The following is a 14453-nucleotide window of genomic DNA, read 5'->3' on the forward strand; positions in this document are numbered from 1 at the left end:
AACATTTGCATCAGCCTACGAAGTATTCTGCCAGTAAAGCAGTAATTGGGAAAAAAGATATTCAGCAGTGACAAGAATAGCTGTATATCTATTAGCACAATATTTCAGTTACAATTACAAATGGCAGAATTCCAGCAACTCAGTAACTATCTAACTAAACACATTAAAAGCCAGTGTTGCCTATATAAGCTTCAAAAGACTGAAGAGACTTTTTTTAATCTGTCAATCAATACATTTTCAACAGGTCAATTTGATAATTATGACTTGATGAAATATTGAAGACTTTTTCCAAAATGTTAATTCGCTGTCACATACGAAACCATCATAGCCATCCACACTATGATGTTAACTGCAGCTTGAGAGAAACTATTACTTGTTCAAAAACTCAAAGTAGTAAAAATACTAGCTACTATTATGGCCTATTATGCAGTCTTCAACTGATACTACATTTTAAGTTCTACCATAGTCTTTAACAACTTTTGGGGGAAGGTATAAATGACATGGTAAATTTGCTTTTGAATTCAAGGAACTTTCAAAGAAGTCTGTTTCTCATTTAGCTCTCCAACAAGAAACAGTATTTTCATTTGTAAACATACTGTTTCATAATCAGACATTTTGTGCTTTTGAGGGTCCCCTGAAATAAAATCTACTGAACTCTAATAATTTATTTTAAAAATACAGCAGTATCTTTTCAACATAAATCTTTCAATGCTTTCTGCACCCCTCCACAATCTAACATATAAGGAAAGATTTTAAGGAAAATTTAATCTAGTGTCCAAATACACTTTAAACATAAGGTCATCTAAACATCTGTCTCCAATATATCCCTAGGGATTTAAATCAAAAGTCTGCTAAACATGTACAATCATTTTGAAAATAAATAACAGAACAAATTTAGTCTTGATTATGATTATCATGCTTTTTAAAAGGAAACATTTATTCTAATAAGAAAAGTCTGAACTAATTTAAACTTTAGGGATATTAACTTAGACGAGTTTCATACTCTAAATAAGACATTTCTTTCCATTTAGTCTAGTCTCTAACAATATTCATTGTTTTATATTTGCAGAAAGCCCATGTACTTTCTTCCTTCCTTTTAGAAATGTCTAATCAATAAAGCTGTATTTTTTATCATATTAAGAAGTATAATTTACTGAAAGGAGAAAAGTTTGCTGACAAATCAGCAGAAGAGATTGATTTGTTTCCTTTTTGTCATCTAGGATAGCCATCATCATACTTCACACTGAGGAAGACTATGCCAGACAAAGCATATTGCATCTTGATACTTATTTTCTTCACTGCTTAGAAAAAACACAGTAGAGGCTGTTTTAAGCAAAGACTGTCTCATTACCCAATCAACATTACAGTTTTGTTATGTAAAATTTTTACTAACAGGTATAATGAATAAGTGGCAGCCATGTCTCCCCTGCTTAATTCAACAGCCACAATCCCATTCAGAATCCTAATCCCATTTATGAGAAGAGAATGAAGCTCTCATCCATACAACACACTTTCTTAAAAGTCCCATTGCTTTGGCTCTGTAACCACAAACTTGGAAATGAGTGAAGAGCAGGACTACGAGGACTCTCAAAACTCTCAGATTCTTCCAGAAGTCTTTTCTTCTCAGAATACTGCCAATTCCTTTATGTAAGCACTCTTTTTGATGAGGAACTGTTCCAAGGATGAACTAGTACAGCAATCTAGAGACAACAGAGGCTACCAAGGATATGATCACAGAAGCACCTAAAAAGGGTGCTGGACACAGTGTTTAGAATGTGCAGCATGAACAAGGCAAATACTCTTGTTCACACTATTACGCAATTCTGATAAAACTAGGGTATATATATTCTTACAAGATCATGCTGACACTTGTCAGCATCTATAATAAGGCAGTGTTTTGGAAAACAAGTTCTTCTAACAACCTATAAGCAGCCTGATGCTTTGTTTTCTACTTGTTGCCACGAGTTTATGATAAGCACATGTGTATACACCATTACACGCAAGGCAGCATTGCAAACCTGCCTGTAAAGAAGATATATATAACCAACCTAACAAAGGCTAGTGTATCATCACCAGCCTCAAGCATTCACAACCTCATGGCTCAGATCCCAAATTCATCTAAAAATCATGAGAACCATGTCTAAAGTTTGTTTGGGTTTTAGGTTCTTAAAGCCTCTACAATTCATCATTACAAGCTTTAATGCCACAACACTGAGGACAAGATTTTTTTTTTTTAAATTCAAGTTTTAATCAAACTTCCAAGTTTTGAAACTAAATCACATAGCTTCACAAGCTGGAAAAGACATCAAATATCACAAAACCCATAATAAAGAGTTAAATTTGGTTTCTGTGTCTGTGATTATGGCAGTTGGAACCACCATTTGGGTTTTTTTGTTTGTTTTTTTTAACCATGCCCTTCATGTTTTACCAAGTTCAGCATGCTATCTGGAGTCAGCTGAAAAAACAAAGTTAAGCAATATTTACTATACATTCAAAAGGTATACTAATTTTGAAAATCAAGCCTCTAACTAAATATTAAGAAATAACTGTTGGTAATAGAAAAATAAGTAAAACTTAACTCTGTTGCAAAAACACTCAGAATTAGCTCTAAGAGGAAGTGAAATAAATAGCATAAAGAATTTTCTCAAACCAAAAGTACTACTAAGATTCTTGCTTTTGGGAGTGTTGCTGTTTGGGGACACCAGCCACACATCAGCACACTTCGGTATAATAAAACCAGCAAAAAGCCCAGGAAACTAGGATAACACCCTGAACTGGGAAATGATGCATTGACTAAAGGCTGAAAGATGACCCATAAGCTATGTTTCCTGCCAAAAATTGGCAGATTGAAAAGGATCCAGAGGAAAAACAAAAGCAGCTGTTAATGGTGTAGTTCAATGACTGAAAAGCAGATCTAAAGGCCAATTACTCCTATGTTTCCTTCCCCACTGTATGGGTGGGACTTCTCAACAACATTCAGACTTTCTCAGATAGAACCATATTTTCTCATCAGAAAATCACCACTATAGACAATCGAAACCTTAGATGTTTCAGATGTTGGTGAAATCATATCTAGTTGTAATGAGCCCCCAGGACAAGACATGCTGCAGGAAAAACGGCAGGTACTTATCCCGCAACTAATCAACTTTCAACGCAACCAAAGCAGTTGACCTGTACTACAGACTTTCAGTACAGAAACTACTATTTTATAATGGCTGGTATTTAACACATTCTTGCACAAATGATAATTAGGCATCAGTGAATGAGAGATTCAGATTATAAAAAACAGTATTGGATTTATTTTATCCATCAACAGGACCAGTGATGGTTTCCACAGGCAGCAAATGCCAACTCATCTCCTCAAGAGGGGGAAAAAAGTTAATTACATATTTTCAACTCCTGTTGAAGCAGAACAGATTTAAGGCCTTTACGATCAAGATGCAGATACTTGAAAATACTTAGAGGAATCCCTATAATGGAACTATATTGTCAGTTCACTCCATTCATTGCAATATTGATTTTCAAGACTTCCAGATTCTAGGACCCACATCACTATCTCAAAAGATGGGTTTTTTTCCTACTTGTCTTAGTTCTTTTAGCACTTTTAATTTATACCAACCCTAATCATAATACTTAGGCCAGTCTAAGGACTTGAGGTTAATATACCCATTTTTCAGAGAGAATTTCAACAGAGTCAGTCTTGTAACAGATGAGTTCTTCCAGTTGCAGTGGTATGACTTTGAGTGTCTCCCACCCTGCTAGATTGAAATAGAAAAGTAACAAGCCTAAGAAAGAATATTTACAAGTATAAGAGAGACATCCAAGGTAATGTCACAGAAACTGAGCTACAGTTAAGGGAAAATTTGTAATATCATCACTTAACAGGCAAAAATCCCAGATTTTCTGCACAGAAATAACCAGAATCAGTTTTCATTTTCCTTTCTAGAACACTACCATAGAAACACATCTATTGCTATCAAAAGGCATGCTTTGCTTCTATACATGAGAATTTTATTCTTATTATATTGTTAGCCTTTGTGTTACGACAACTTAATACAGATTTGAACATAAGTATCAGTCACTAAGCACAGCTGATGAAACAATAAATGCAGTAATGAAAAATTGTTCTTTACCCCAATATAATCTTTGCTCACAAAAGCTGTACCAACTCCTCAGAACTGCTCTGCAGACAAAGCATTTTTTGCCTCTAAACTTTACAACAGGCATGCTCCAGTATCAATTATTTTGACTACCTATTTGCTTTTACATGGATAATACATACTGTTCTATAATATTCTTTAATCTGGAAATCTGACAACAAAATATTTAGAGTTGCAATAAAATATGCAGAGTTTGTTCTGAAGCAGCACATATCTTTAAGCTTTTATGCTTTGCTGTAGGTCTCATTCCTGCCAATACTTGAAATAAGTTAACATAGGGTTACAGCAGCCTGTAACATGGCAGTCTTCACTTTGTTTATAGATGGGCATTGAGAGTTTGAAGAGATTTCTGCAATATCACCTAAAATCTATGTTAAAATTAAAATAATCAAGACACAAATTCTTCACTCTTGTGGAAATCAGTAGCTAGTTGCACATTGATTCCAGAAGCTGGCCCAGAAGTTTATCCCAAGTTTTCTGATTTATATGTGGTATCTTAGCCTTAGCACCATCTTTTGACCTTTACCAGTGGTATAGCACGGTTTACAATTTTTTCAATTGATTCGAGGGAAGTCAAATTCAGTGCCATTGGTTTTGCAGTACACATATGAAATCAGTATTTATTGATCATTGTTTGTTTTATATCTTTAAGCTTTGCTTTCACGTATTATCATCCCAAAAGACATATGCTAATCTTCTGCAACAGCTTCAACATAGATTTTTAGTCACCTCCCACCCATGAAATGCTACATTTAGCATCTTATTGCAGTATTACACTGCCATCTTGTGGGTAGTAGAGCAAATGAATATAAATTGCTCCTTTGGTTTTGAGGTTTGGTGTTGGTCGTTTTGTCGGGGGAGGAGAGGGGGAACGTACTTTGCTTTTTGGAGAAAAATAATTGTTACACTAGAAACAATACAAAATGTATAACCTTTCTCAAACGGCTCAGGCTTACCATATGTACAAAATCTTAAGGATAATTGTCTTATTGCATACCCCTAGAGGATTCTGTGCATAAGAAGTTTTGTCCCCATTGGCTAACATACCAGACTAAATAAACCTCAGTCAACTACTAGCTTTCCCCAGCATTCCTCTTGGAACAAAGACAGAATGGGACTGGCGAGTTTGCTGTAGGATGCTCAAACCAACAGCGAGTATCAGAGCAAGGCAACACTAGCTTAGTTTGAAATTTAACCCCCAGGTTCAACAAGCAGTTTCTTATGAACAATTTCTGAGTCCACAGACCAAAAAATTCTTCTTTTCCAGGTCCCAGTTTCTACAGAAAGTACTAAGGATACAACAGGTATCATAACCTTTAACATGTCATGACAAGTCTTGGTCTGTTAGTTTGGTTTTGACACTGTTTATATAAACACGTAAGAATTACTTCTTCATCTCTTAACCCCCATATAACAGCTATTACGTTTAAAAAACACATAGCTACAAACACATTTAAGAGCTCCAAATGGGTGTTCATAACTTGTTGGTACACTGCAATAACCTGATCAAACAACATCAGTTCACCCTAAACACTACAGATGTTTTAATTTGTTCCATTTAAATGAAAACTATATTGCAAGGACATTGTTTCTTCAAATTACTTAACTGTCTGAAAATTTATAGGAATTTTGCTAGCTGCCAGCTTTACATATTCAGCACAGTGTATGAAAGCCTGTGAGGATTTCATTAATTTCCACAAAAATTAAACAAGGTTTTCTGAGGCAACCCCACAACACTTAATTAAGGAAGACAGATACGAAGCAAATAGTCCAATCTGTCTTTCATATTGAGGGGTGAATTTTCAGTATTATCAGCTGGTAGAAAAGGGGACGCTCAGAGTCTGAAAAATGCTACTTGCAGAATTAAAGTTTGAAATGCTGCAGTAAGTGGGGAGATACTCTTAAATTTCCACTGGGGAGTGTTCACAAGGTAACTGCAACTGGTTGATTACACGGCATTCTGCATTCTCTAGGCTAGCTGGTCGCTGCACTAGTCTGCAGCATGGAGGCGCATTCCCATGGGATAAAAAACAGCGAAAATTATATTTTTCAAGTGACGAGGAGACCAATTCAACCATACTGATTTCAAAACTAGCATCAGTTTCTGTGGCCTCCCTCAGTGGCTGTTCCTTATTCCGAGGGACCCACTGAAATCACAAACCGTCCCAAGTACTGTATTCCCTCTCTGAACGGTATAATGGTGAAAGCAATAGGGGTTGCATAGACTTTGCAAAGGTATTTCACATTTTCTTTTCGGCATGTTTCGTAAACACAGCATGGCGGGGGATGGCTGAGCAGAAACAGATAGAAATCTTCCGAAGTCTGAACTTCCTGACTGTTCTTATGTCCTCCAGATACCTAGGAGCATATTTGTGGATGTTCTGGTATCTGATATCTCAACTTACAGACACTTAACCTTCTTTTGGCCTTCTCTTCATCCGAAGTTCTCTTCACCATATTGCCAACCAAGCAACTCCCCTCCAAAGCTTTAAGTCCAACGCCAGGTAGCATGCTATCAATTTCTCAGCCTAGCAGAGAAAATTGGCTTCACTGGTAGGAGCAAGTGCATTCCCTTGGAGTACTTTAACTTGTAGGATGTTTCCTTGAAACTAATACTATTTGACTGCTTCTGACTCTTAGCTTTTCAATATAAATAGTCTTTGTTCAAACATCCAAAATGCCAAATACAGGCAGTGAAAGACAATGAGCCCATACTGTGGTCTTAGATAATATTTCAGCCTCAAGAGACTTCAGAAAGAGGAAGGTTTAAGCACTTGAAAATATTATGGTTTCAAGCCAACATAGTTACAAGGTTTAACTAAGTACTTAGCTAGCTGAAATGATTTCCAAGCATTAAATTATTATTTAACATATGAATGCCAATCGCATGGCTTAAAAATCAAGAAAAAAACAGCTAAGAAAACATAGAACACTCATCCTAACTTTAATTCCCAGAAAAATGTGGGCAAAAATAATCAAAACAAATTAGTTAAGCACCTAGGGGGAAAAAAGAAAAGGGGAGAATTAGCCAATTTGCCTGCTTAAAGTGCTTTCTGTACATCTATCACACTCCCTCTCCCATCCATACAGACCAAATAACCTAAGGTGTTTCACAGAGTATGCTGGCTAGCATACCTTGTAATGATGTTTGTCTGCCTAATGACTCTAGTGATAGGAAAACCAAACAGTTTTTAATGGAATATTTGTATCCGGCAGTCCTACTCTGACGATTGGCTTTCCTGCTTATAGAGCTGGTTCAAAGGAGCTGCTGCTATCCAGTATAATCAACTTTGTCTACTCCTGAAATAAAACACCTCAAAAGAAAAGGTTTGGACTTTCAAAGGAGCTTAAAAGAATTAGACTCACAAATCCTATTACATTTCAGTGCAGCTGGAAACCTAACTCTTTCCAAAAAAAAAAAAAAAAAAATTTGAAGCCAAAAGGTCCAGACAGGCAGAAAAAAATACGAAGAATGGGGGAAAAAGACCAGCTCCAGTTATTCTTACAAATAATTCTTTTTTTTAAAAAAAGTTCATTTTATTCTGACTTTTCCATATTCATTTTGGAGTAAGAAAAAGCCAATAGTTCATGTTCATTTATTACAGGAAATTAGGAAAAGAAAGACACTGAATTACAGCAGAAAAGTACTTAAAGATCAGTTCAATATTACAGATTTGAAAAGCATGTCATCTTTGTATTTACCACCTATTACACATATTAAATAAATTCTTCAAAATTTTAACTTCAAAATTAAAATTGTTTATATGTTATTTATCTGCAAGTGTATGGAAGCAAGAGAGGTGAACATATAAACTAAATGTAAATGAAATTATGTTGCTGTGGTTTTAACTAGTTGTCTCCATCTGCAGCCTTTTGATATTAAAAAACAAAACCACACCTATACCAGAAACCAGCGTCCTAAAACCTTCAGGGTAACTATATTCAGCCACTTCCCTTCACTCAGCCAAGGGTCATCTGTGCAATTGTTTATGATGACATTTGCACGTCATCATTCAAACTGACTCAAGACTGTTACAAGGATGTCTTGGCAAATCAGTCTGGGTATCACACAACATACTTTGCAGTATTCAGTTCCTCTCTATGAGGAAAGAAATCTCCATCACTTTGTATGCAACACTTAATTATTTTAATTTCTGCCTTTTCCATACAGGCAAAGCAAGGATTTTTTGATCCTTGTGAATTAGAGAAACAATTCTTCCTGTGACTTGAACTCCGCATTGACTGGACTTCTCAAATAGCCTTTTGAAGAATTGCTATAAATCTAAAGAAAACAATCAGAGATTCCCAGGTTGTTCTTTTCACAGTGATGCTTACAGTTTAGAGCTTATTTTCTGTTTAATTTTTTCTATAAATTCCACACATGCCTTAGTTTACTAATTAACCACTAGAGAAAAGGAGTATGCCTGCAGTTCTCTGTACTAGAAGGGACCAAACTTACTAACAAAGTGTCCCAATTACATTTCAATCAAGTCCTGTTTCTCACTATTGTCATACACCCAGGCAAGCAAACCAACCCAAGTATTTTCAGTCGTGCTATTAACCTCCATTCAGGAATCTGAATGATGGGAGCAAACCGAATGCCAGCAGAAAGAACATAAGCCAAAACTGAGCAATACTTTGTTCATATTTAAGATTGAGTTCACCATCAGGAAGCAGAGCTTTCAATTTAATATGAAGTCAAGTTACAAGCCATGCAGAAGCAGATGCACGCCTTGCCGCAGACATGAAGTACACATGAGATCTTGTCATGCTTGAGTTTTACAGTTCAATTACAGCAGAGAGCCATTCAAGTTTATCTTTAACTTCAAAATGCCTTGGACAGCCAACTGTATGTTTAAATCTTTTCCTTTACAACACTGAATACTTTAATTTCTCCTTCCTTCAGCATGCCAGTGTCTTCCATTTTATCAGTCCTGTAGTAGGGGTCATGCTTGATTTCTTTCTTTCCCCTTCCCCGGTCTTTATTAAGTCCATGAACAAGTCCTGTCATCTTCCATAAAGCTTCAAAAATCCCCTTCTTTCTGTTCTGACAGCTTAGGCTTATCTCTAGTCATTTTCCACTCAACCTAGCAGAATCACTTATCAGATCCTTTTGCATCAGACATGCAGATGGTAAATAACCTTTCATTGTACTTACGCAGACAATATTTCTGACCCTTCAGTTACACCTATTCTGCTGTGCAGTTCACTCCCTGACTACCTTGCTACTTGCCTATCATTGTTTTGACAAAGACATAAACTCACAGCACGTTTCTTACAAACAGCTTCATACATTCCTTGTGCTTAACTGTATGAGTTAAGATGCTCAGAACTTCTTAAAAATCTAAACATTAGTTCACCACAATGATTTTTTCCAGTTTCCTTCTAAATACCAGGCTGTGGTACAGGTAGCAAAGACCCGCTAGGATATCAGTGACATTCACATGAGGCCAGCAAATATGACAAAGCATCTGCAAGAGCTCTATGTCCTTCTGCAGAGGCAGACAAAAGCAATATGGGGTGTCTAAAGTGATACTGGGAAACTCAAGTCAGGCAACCAAATCCCTCACTAGGATGAAATACTAAGTACACTCTCAACAACTCATGCTCTCCCTCCTTTCCTTCCTGCTTCCACCTTTTCCATGTTGGATCCACACTTGCCTGAGAAATTTAACCTTTAGACTGAAGACCTCAAAGCTACATCCTTCCTCTTCTATCTTCTCTATATAAATCACCAAGAAAAACACCACTGAGTTTTAAGCATCTGTCAAGCAAGTTTTCAAGTTTGAGCCATTTCCCTCTAATACCTCAGAACTCGCACTTTGAGCCATATGCTTACCAATCCCTCTGGTACAATTTTGGTGTTGTTCAGACCTAGAGAACACTCCTTACTGGTTTATTTCAAAACCAATGAGTAGAAACATCCGTACAGATTTCAGGCTAGTGATGGAGCTAAGGAACCTGCCTGCCTGACAGGAGACTAAGCAAAAGGACGCCAGCATCTGTGATGGTTTTGGCTGGGACAGAGTTAATTTTCTTCATAGTAGCTAGTATGGGGCTATGTTTTGGATTGGTGCTGGAAACAGTGTTGATAATACGGGGATGTTTTTGTTACTGCTGAGCAGTTCTTACCAGAGTCAAGACCTTTTCTGCTTCTCATGGCACCGCACCAGTGCGGAGGCTGGGGGTGCACAAGAAGTTGGGAGGAGACACAGCTGGGACAGCTGACCCCAACTGACCACAGGGATATTCCATACCATACAGCATCATGCTCAGTGTATAAAGCTGGGGGAAGAAGAAGGAAGAGGGGATGTATGGAGTGATGGTGTCTGTCTTCCCAAGTAACTGTTGTGCTTGATGGAGCCCTGCTTCCCAGGAGGTGACTGCTGATGAGAAGTAGTGAATCAATTCCTTGTTTTGCTTTGCTTGCATGCATGGCTTTTGCTTTACCTATTAAACTGTCTTCACCTCGACCCATGAGTTTTTGCACTTTTACCCTTCCGATTCTCTTCCCTATCCCACTGCAGGGGAGTGGGCGAGCGGCTGTGTGGTGCTTAGTTGCCGGCCGGCGTTAAACCACAACAGCATCTTTTAACAGTATGCCTCTGGACTAGATTCAACAGGCTTCCCCTATTATACCTTAAAAAAGCATTAAGTGCACATCAGTTTCTCTTTGAATTGAGAATTCTCTCACCTTAATATCTGTGCTTACTAGATCAGCAAATAGTTTTCATGCTGTCTTTTCCCTACACCACCCTCAAACGCACTCATTTTCCAATTCTAGTCCTTCTGTAAAACTGCCTTTATCTAAATGACAATTTTCTTTCCAGTGTGTGAGCCAAACTGTCTGTACTTCTATGAAGAAAGAGAGCCTGTAAAGAAAACAGGCTACTGCCAGAAGATGGGAAGATACTGAGTTAGATCAATCTGAATCACTAAGGCACAGGCCCGCTGCTACGGGCAGATAAATGTGTCATCTTGCAAAACATCTGGTGGCAAAACACCTCAGTATCCCTTCAGGTACGAAGGGCCTTCAACAGGCTAGTACGGATTAAACCTTTTCTTTCTCTCCTAAGGGTAGAGGGGGATGGTACCAAACGGAATCTAAAAAAGCATTAGGATTTCCAAGGCTGCAGAAGAGCTACGTAAACACAGTCATACAATACCCTGGTAGGGCCAGGACAACAGACCTCTCCGCTCCTGCTTTGACATCTCTGTGTCAAAGCAGAAGGCTGAAAACAAAGGACATGCAGAGTCACAAGCATGAAAAGGAAACGCTCGAATGTGTGTTGGTGGCAGGAATGCATGAAAGTGGATTTAGGGGCACCAGGGGAATTAGAGTGAACGGAGCACCAGCTCACATGCAGTGTCACGGCCACAGAGTACTCACCCACAGAATAATTTTGCTTGTGCCAAGGCATTACATAAGACAGCAGTTTTACCATGTAGCTTTCCTCTTTCAATTAAAACGTAACAGGGCAAACAGCATTTTGACCCCAAAAGAGACACTAAAGAACACTTAAAAACACACTACATAGTTGAAATGCTAGCAGGATTTACATACGTACACTGAAAAAGCAGGATGTTGTGTAAATACTCCCTACACTGCAGGCTGACATAAGTATTTCAGATCGATTCTGATTTAGGGAAAACAAACTGAAGAAATTAACTAGCAATGCCAGTATACGGTTTTGCCATTTGTAGTTTGCGGTACAAATAATGTGATGAATTAGTAACCTCGACATTCCTAAGAGTGTTAAAACAGAAACACATTTCCCCTTAGAGCCCTGCATCGGGTTTTCTATAAGGCAGCAAGGGAGAGTGCCGCCGCAAATGCACTTGAAAAGGGGAACGCATTTTCCGTCCCGCATCAACGTGCCGCTAGCGGACTACGCGGGCTCGCAGGCAGCAGGTTTGTAAAAAGTTACTGACTGGGTCCACCTCCAGCAAGGAAAAAGCGACTGCCACCCAGCAGAGCCGCTCACCGGGGGACAGCGACGGCTGCTGCCGTTGAGGGGGCCCTCCTGCCTCCCTTATCACCCGAGGGGCTGTAGGGTGTGTTTAAGGGAGATAGACCGCAGACCCGGGCAAGCGCCCCCTCACCGCCCCGGGGCGGGGGGGGGGCACCCAGCACCGTTACAGAAGTTACCGCCGCGGCCCGGCCTCGCCGCTCCCGCCCCCGGGACCCCCGGGCCGCCTCAGGGGCCCGCCCGCGCCGCCCGGCGGGGGAGGAGCCGCCGCCGAGCCAGGCCGTTCCCCGCCGCCGCTCCTGCGCCTGAGGAGAGCGGCGAGGGGGCGGCGGCGCGGCTGCCTTCGCCTCGGCTTGGCGGAGCGGCGGCGGGGGACAGGCAGACCCTCCCCGCCCGGGAGGAACGCGCCCACTTACCCGCCGAGCCTCCGGCGACGACTTGGTGAGAGGCCTCCTGCAGAAAGCCCGCCGGCTTCCGAGCCATCCTCGCCCGCGCCGCGGCGAGAGGCAGCCGGTGCCTGGAGAGGGGAAGCGCCGGAGGGAGGCGGGAGCCGCGGTTATCGGCGGGGCGGGGGGGGCCGCGGCAAGGCCGGGCGGGGCGGGGGCGCCGGGCCGGGCCCCCGCGCTGGCGGAAGGCGCGCGGCCGCCCAGCGGCCGTTAGCGGGCGGCGGGCAGAGGGCGGCCCCCCCGGGCGCGCCGCGGCTGGCGATCGCGGCGGGGAAAGGGCCGCCTGATCGCTTCCAGCCGGGAAACCGGCAGCTTCTCTCTCTCGGGCTGAGCTGGGGCGGGCCGGCGCTGGGATCGCCCTGGCTGGGGCGGGGAGGCTTTGGCCGCCTGTCAGTGGGCTGCCGGGGGAAGGCCTGCCAGCTCCTCAGGCTTGTGGCCTGTACTCCTCGCTTCGGGGCTGGTGCCACACAGCACGACCTGCAGCCCCGCTCCCACCGCTGCTGAGACCCAGCTAACACCGGCAGATCCGCTGCTGCTCCGCTTCCAGGAAGGGTCGGTGGTGCCCTTTGGCCCCCAGGCTGTCTTTCGGAAGCATACGCTTCTTTTAAAACCTTTAGACTTTGGTTCCAGCTCTTGGGTGTTCAAAGGACATGTCTATTTTCTCACTTGGAGAGTGGCTATTGCACGTGTTATGCAGACCTATTGGCCCATCTTAGCAAATGAAACGGTGCCAGGGCATGGGCCCGAGCGCTGGGACGCAGTCAGTGCCATTGCTGAGTCCCCAACATTGTTTCCGCCAAGGCCAAACCGTGCTTTTCTGGAAGACGCCAGGGTACAACGTGCGGGACAGCATGGGCTCATCCCCAGAGGCAGCACCAGTGAAGGGGAGGACAGTTCAGCCATATGGATGCAGAACCTGCAAGGATGTTTATTCTCAGGGCCAGAGAATGGTCGTAGATCCCTCTGTTTAGTAGTACAGACATAGTCTTTTTGACTTAGAGCTGGATTCAAAATGGCACTCAGGTTAATAAACTACAGCTTAAGTACTAAATCAACAACTGACTACCTAAACGTTTCTGTGGATTTTCAGCCTGCAAAAGGTGGGAGCAGATGCAGCATTGCAGGTGGTCTTTTACTTTCCCTGCTGTATCATTGACCCTGTTCTACTAGTCAAATCCCTAGGTTACCAACATCTAGCTGTAAAGATTTTTTCTTTGTCTCCACTTCTTCTTTTTCCCCTAACTCTAACCAGCACTGTGGTTTCTTATATTCTTCTCTGTTTCCTCCTTTTGCATGTGGCCCACAGCCTCTAGTACTGCTGATTTTTCTTACCCCAAGGGAAGGCTTGTCCACTCTGAGCTTTACCTTTGCATCTTTTCTAACAATCAGGGGTATGTACAAGCTGAAGTACACTGGTTTGGGGGAGAAATCAGAGCTACTGTTGATCTCAAGGGCACGTTTATTAGAGGTAAGAAGATGGATTTAAGGCTCTTGAATAAGGTGCTAGACTGTTTGTTTAACCAGTCACATGGATAATTTGGGATTTTTTTTTTTTTTTTTTGCTTTCTTGCTAACAGTCCTACAGTGTTAACACAGACAAGAATATTAATTTTGAACCAGACATCCTTCACATTATCTTCAAAGCGATTCTGAATACCGTGCGTGATCTTGAGCATCTTGAAATAGAACTAGGAGGCTAGATTTGCTGGCACCTCTTCAAAAGTGAAGGAAAAGAAAGGTAGTTTTTACATCCTTATTCTATAACTTCTCTCCCCTGAAAAAAAGACAGACTGCTGTTGCCTTACAAGGGCATCAGTTTATGCTAAACTCAAAGCATAGCTACTTTGTAGCTAGGTGCATTTATGTATTCCTGCAGC

At 41.2% G+C, this 14453-nt stretch overlaps 1 protein-coding gene across 1 annotated transcript in view; it reads right to left on the reverse strand.

Moving 5' to 3' along the window:
• Positions 1-12613, reverse strand: part of SLC25A21 (solute carrier family 25 member 21) — a 264171-nt gene extending 251558 nt beyond the window's left edge. The window contains exon 1 of the mRNA XM_075712910.1: positions 12547-12613. Coding sequence (XP_075569025.1) covers positions 12547-12613 — 67 coding nt within the window. The remainder of the gene's footprint in view (positions 1-12546) is intronic.
• Between the last annotated feature and the right edge of the window lie 1840 nt (positions 12614-14453).

The sequence above is a fragment of the Pelecanus crispus genome, chromosome 6 (assembly GCF_030463565.1).
Source record: "Pelecanus crispus isolate bPelCri1 chromosome 6, bPelCri1.pri, whole genome shotgun sequence".
Lineage (NCBI taxonomy): Eukaryota > Metazoa > Chordata > Aves > Pelecaniformes > Pelecanidae > Pelecanus > Pelecanus crispus.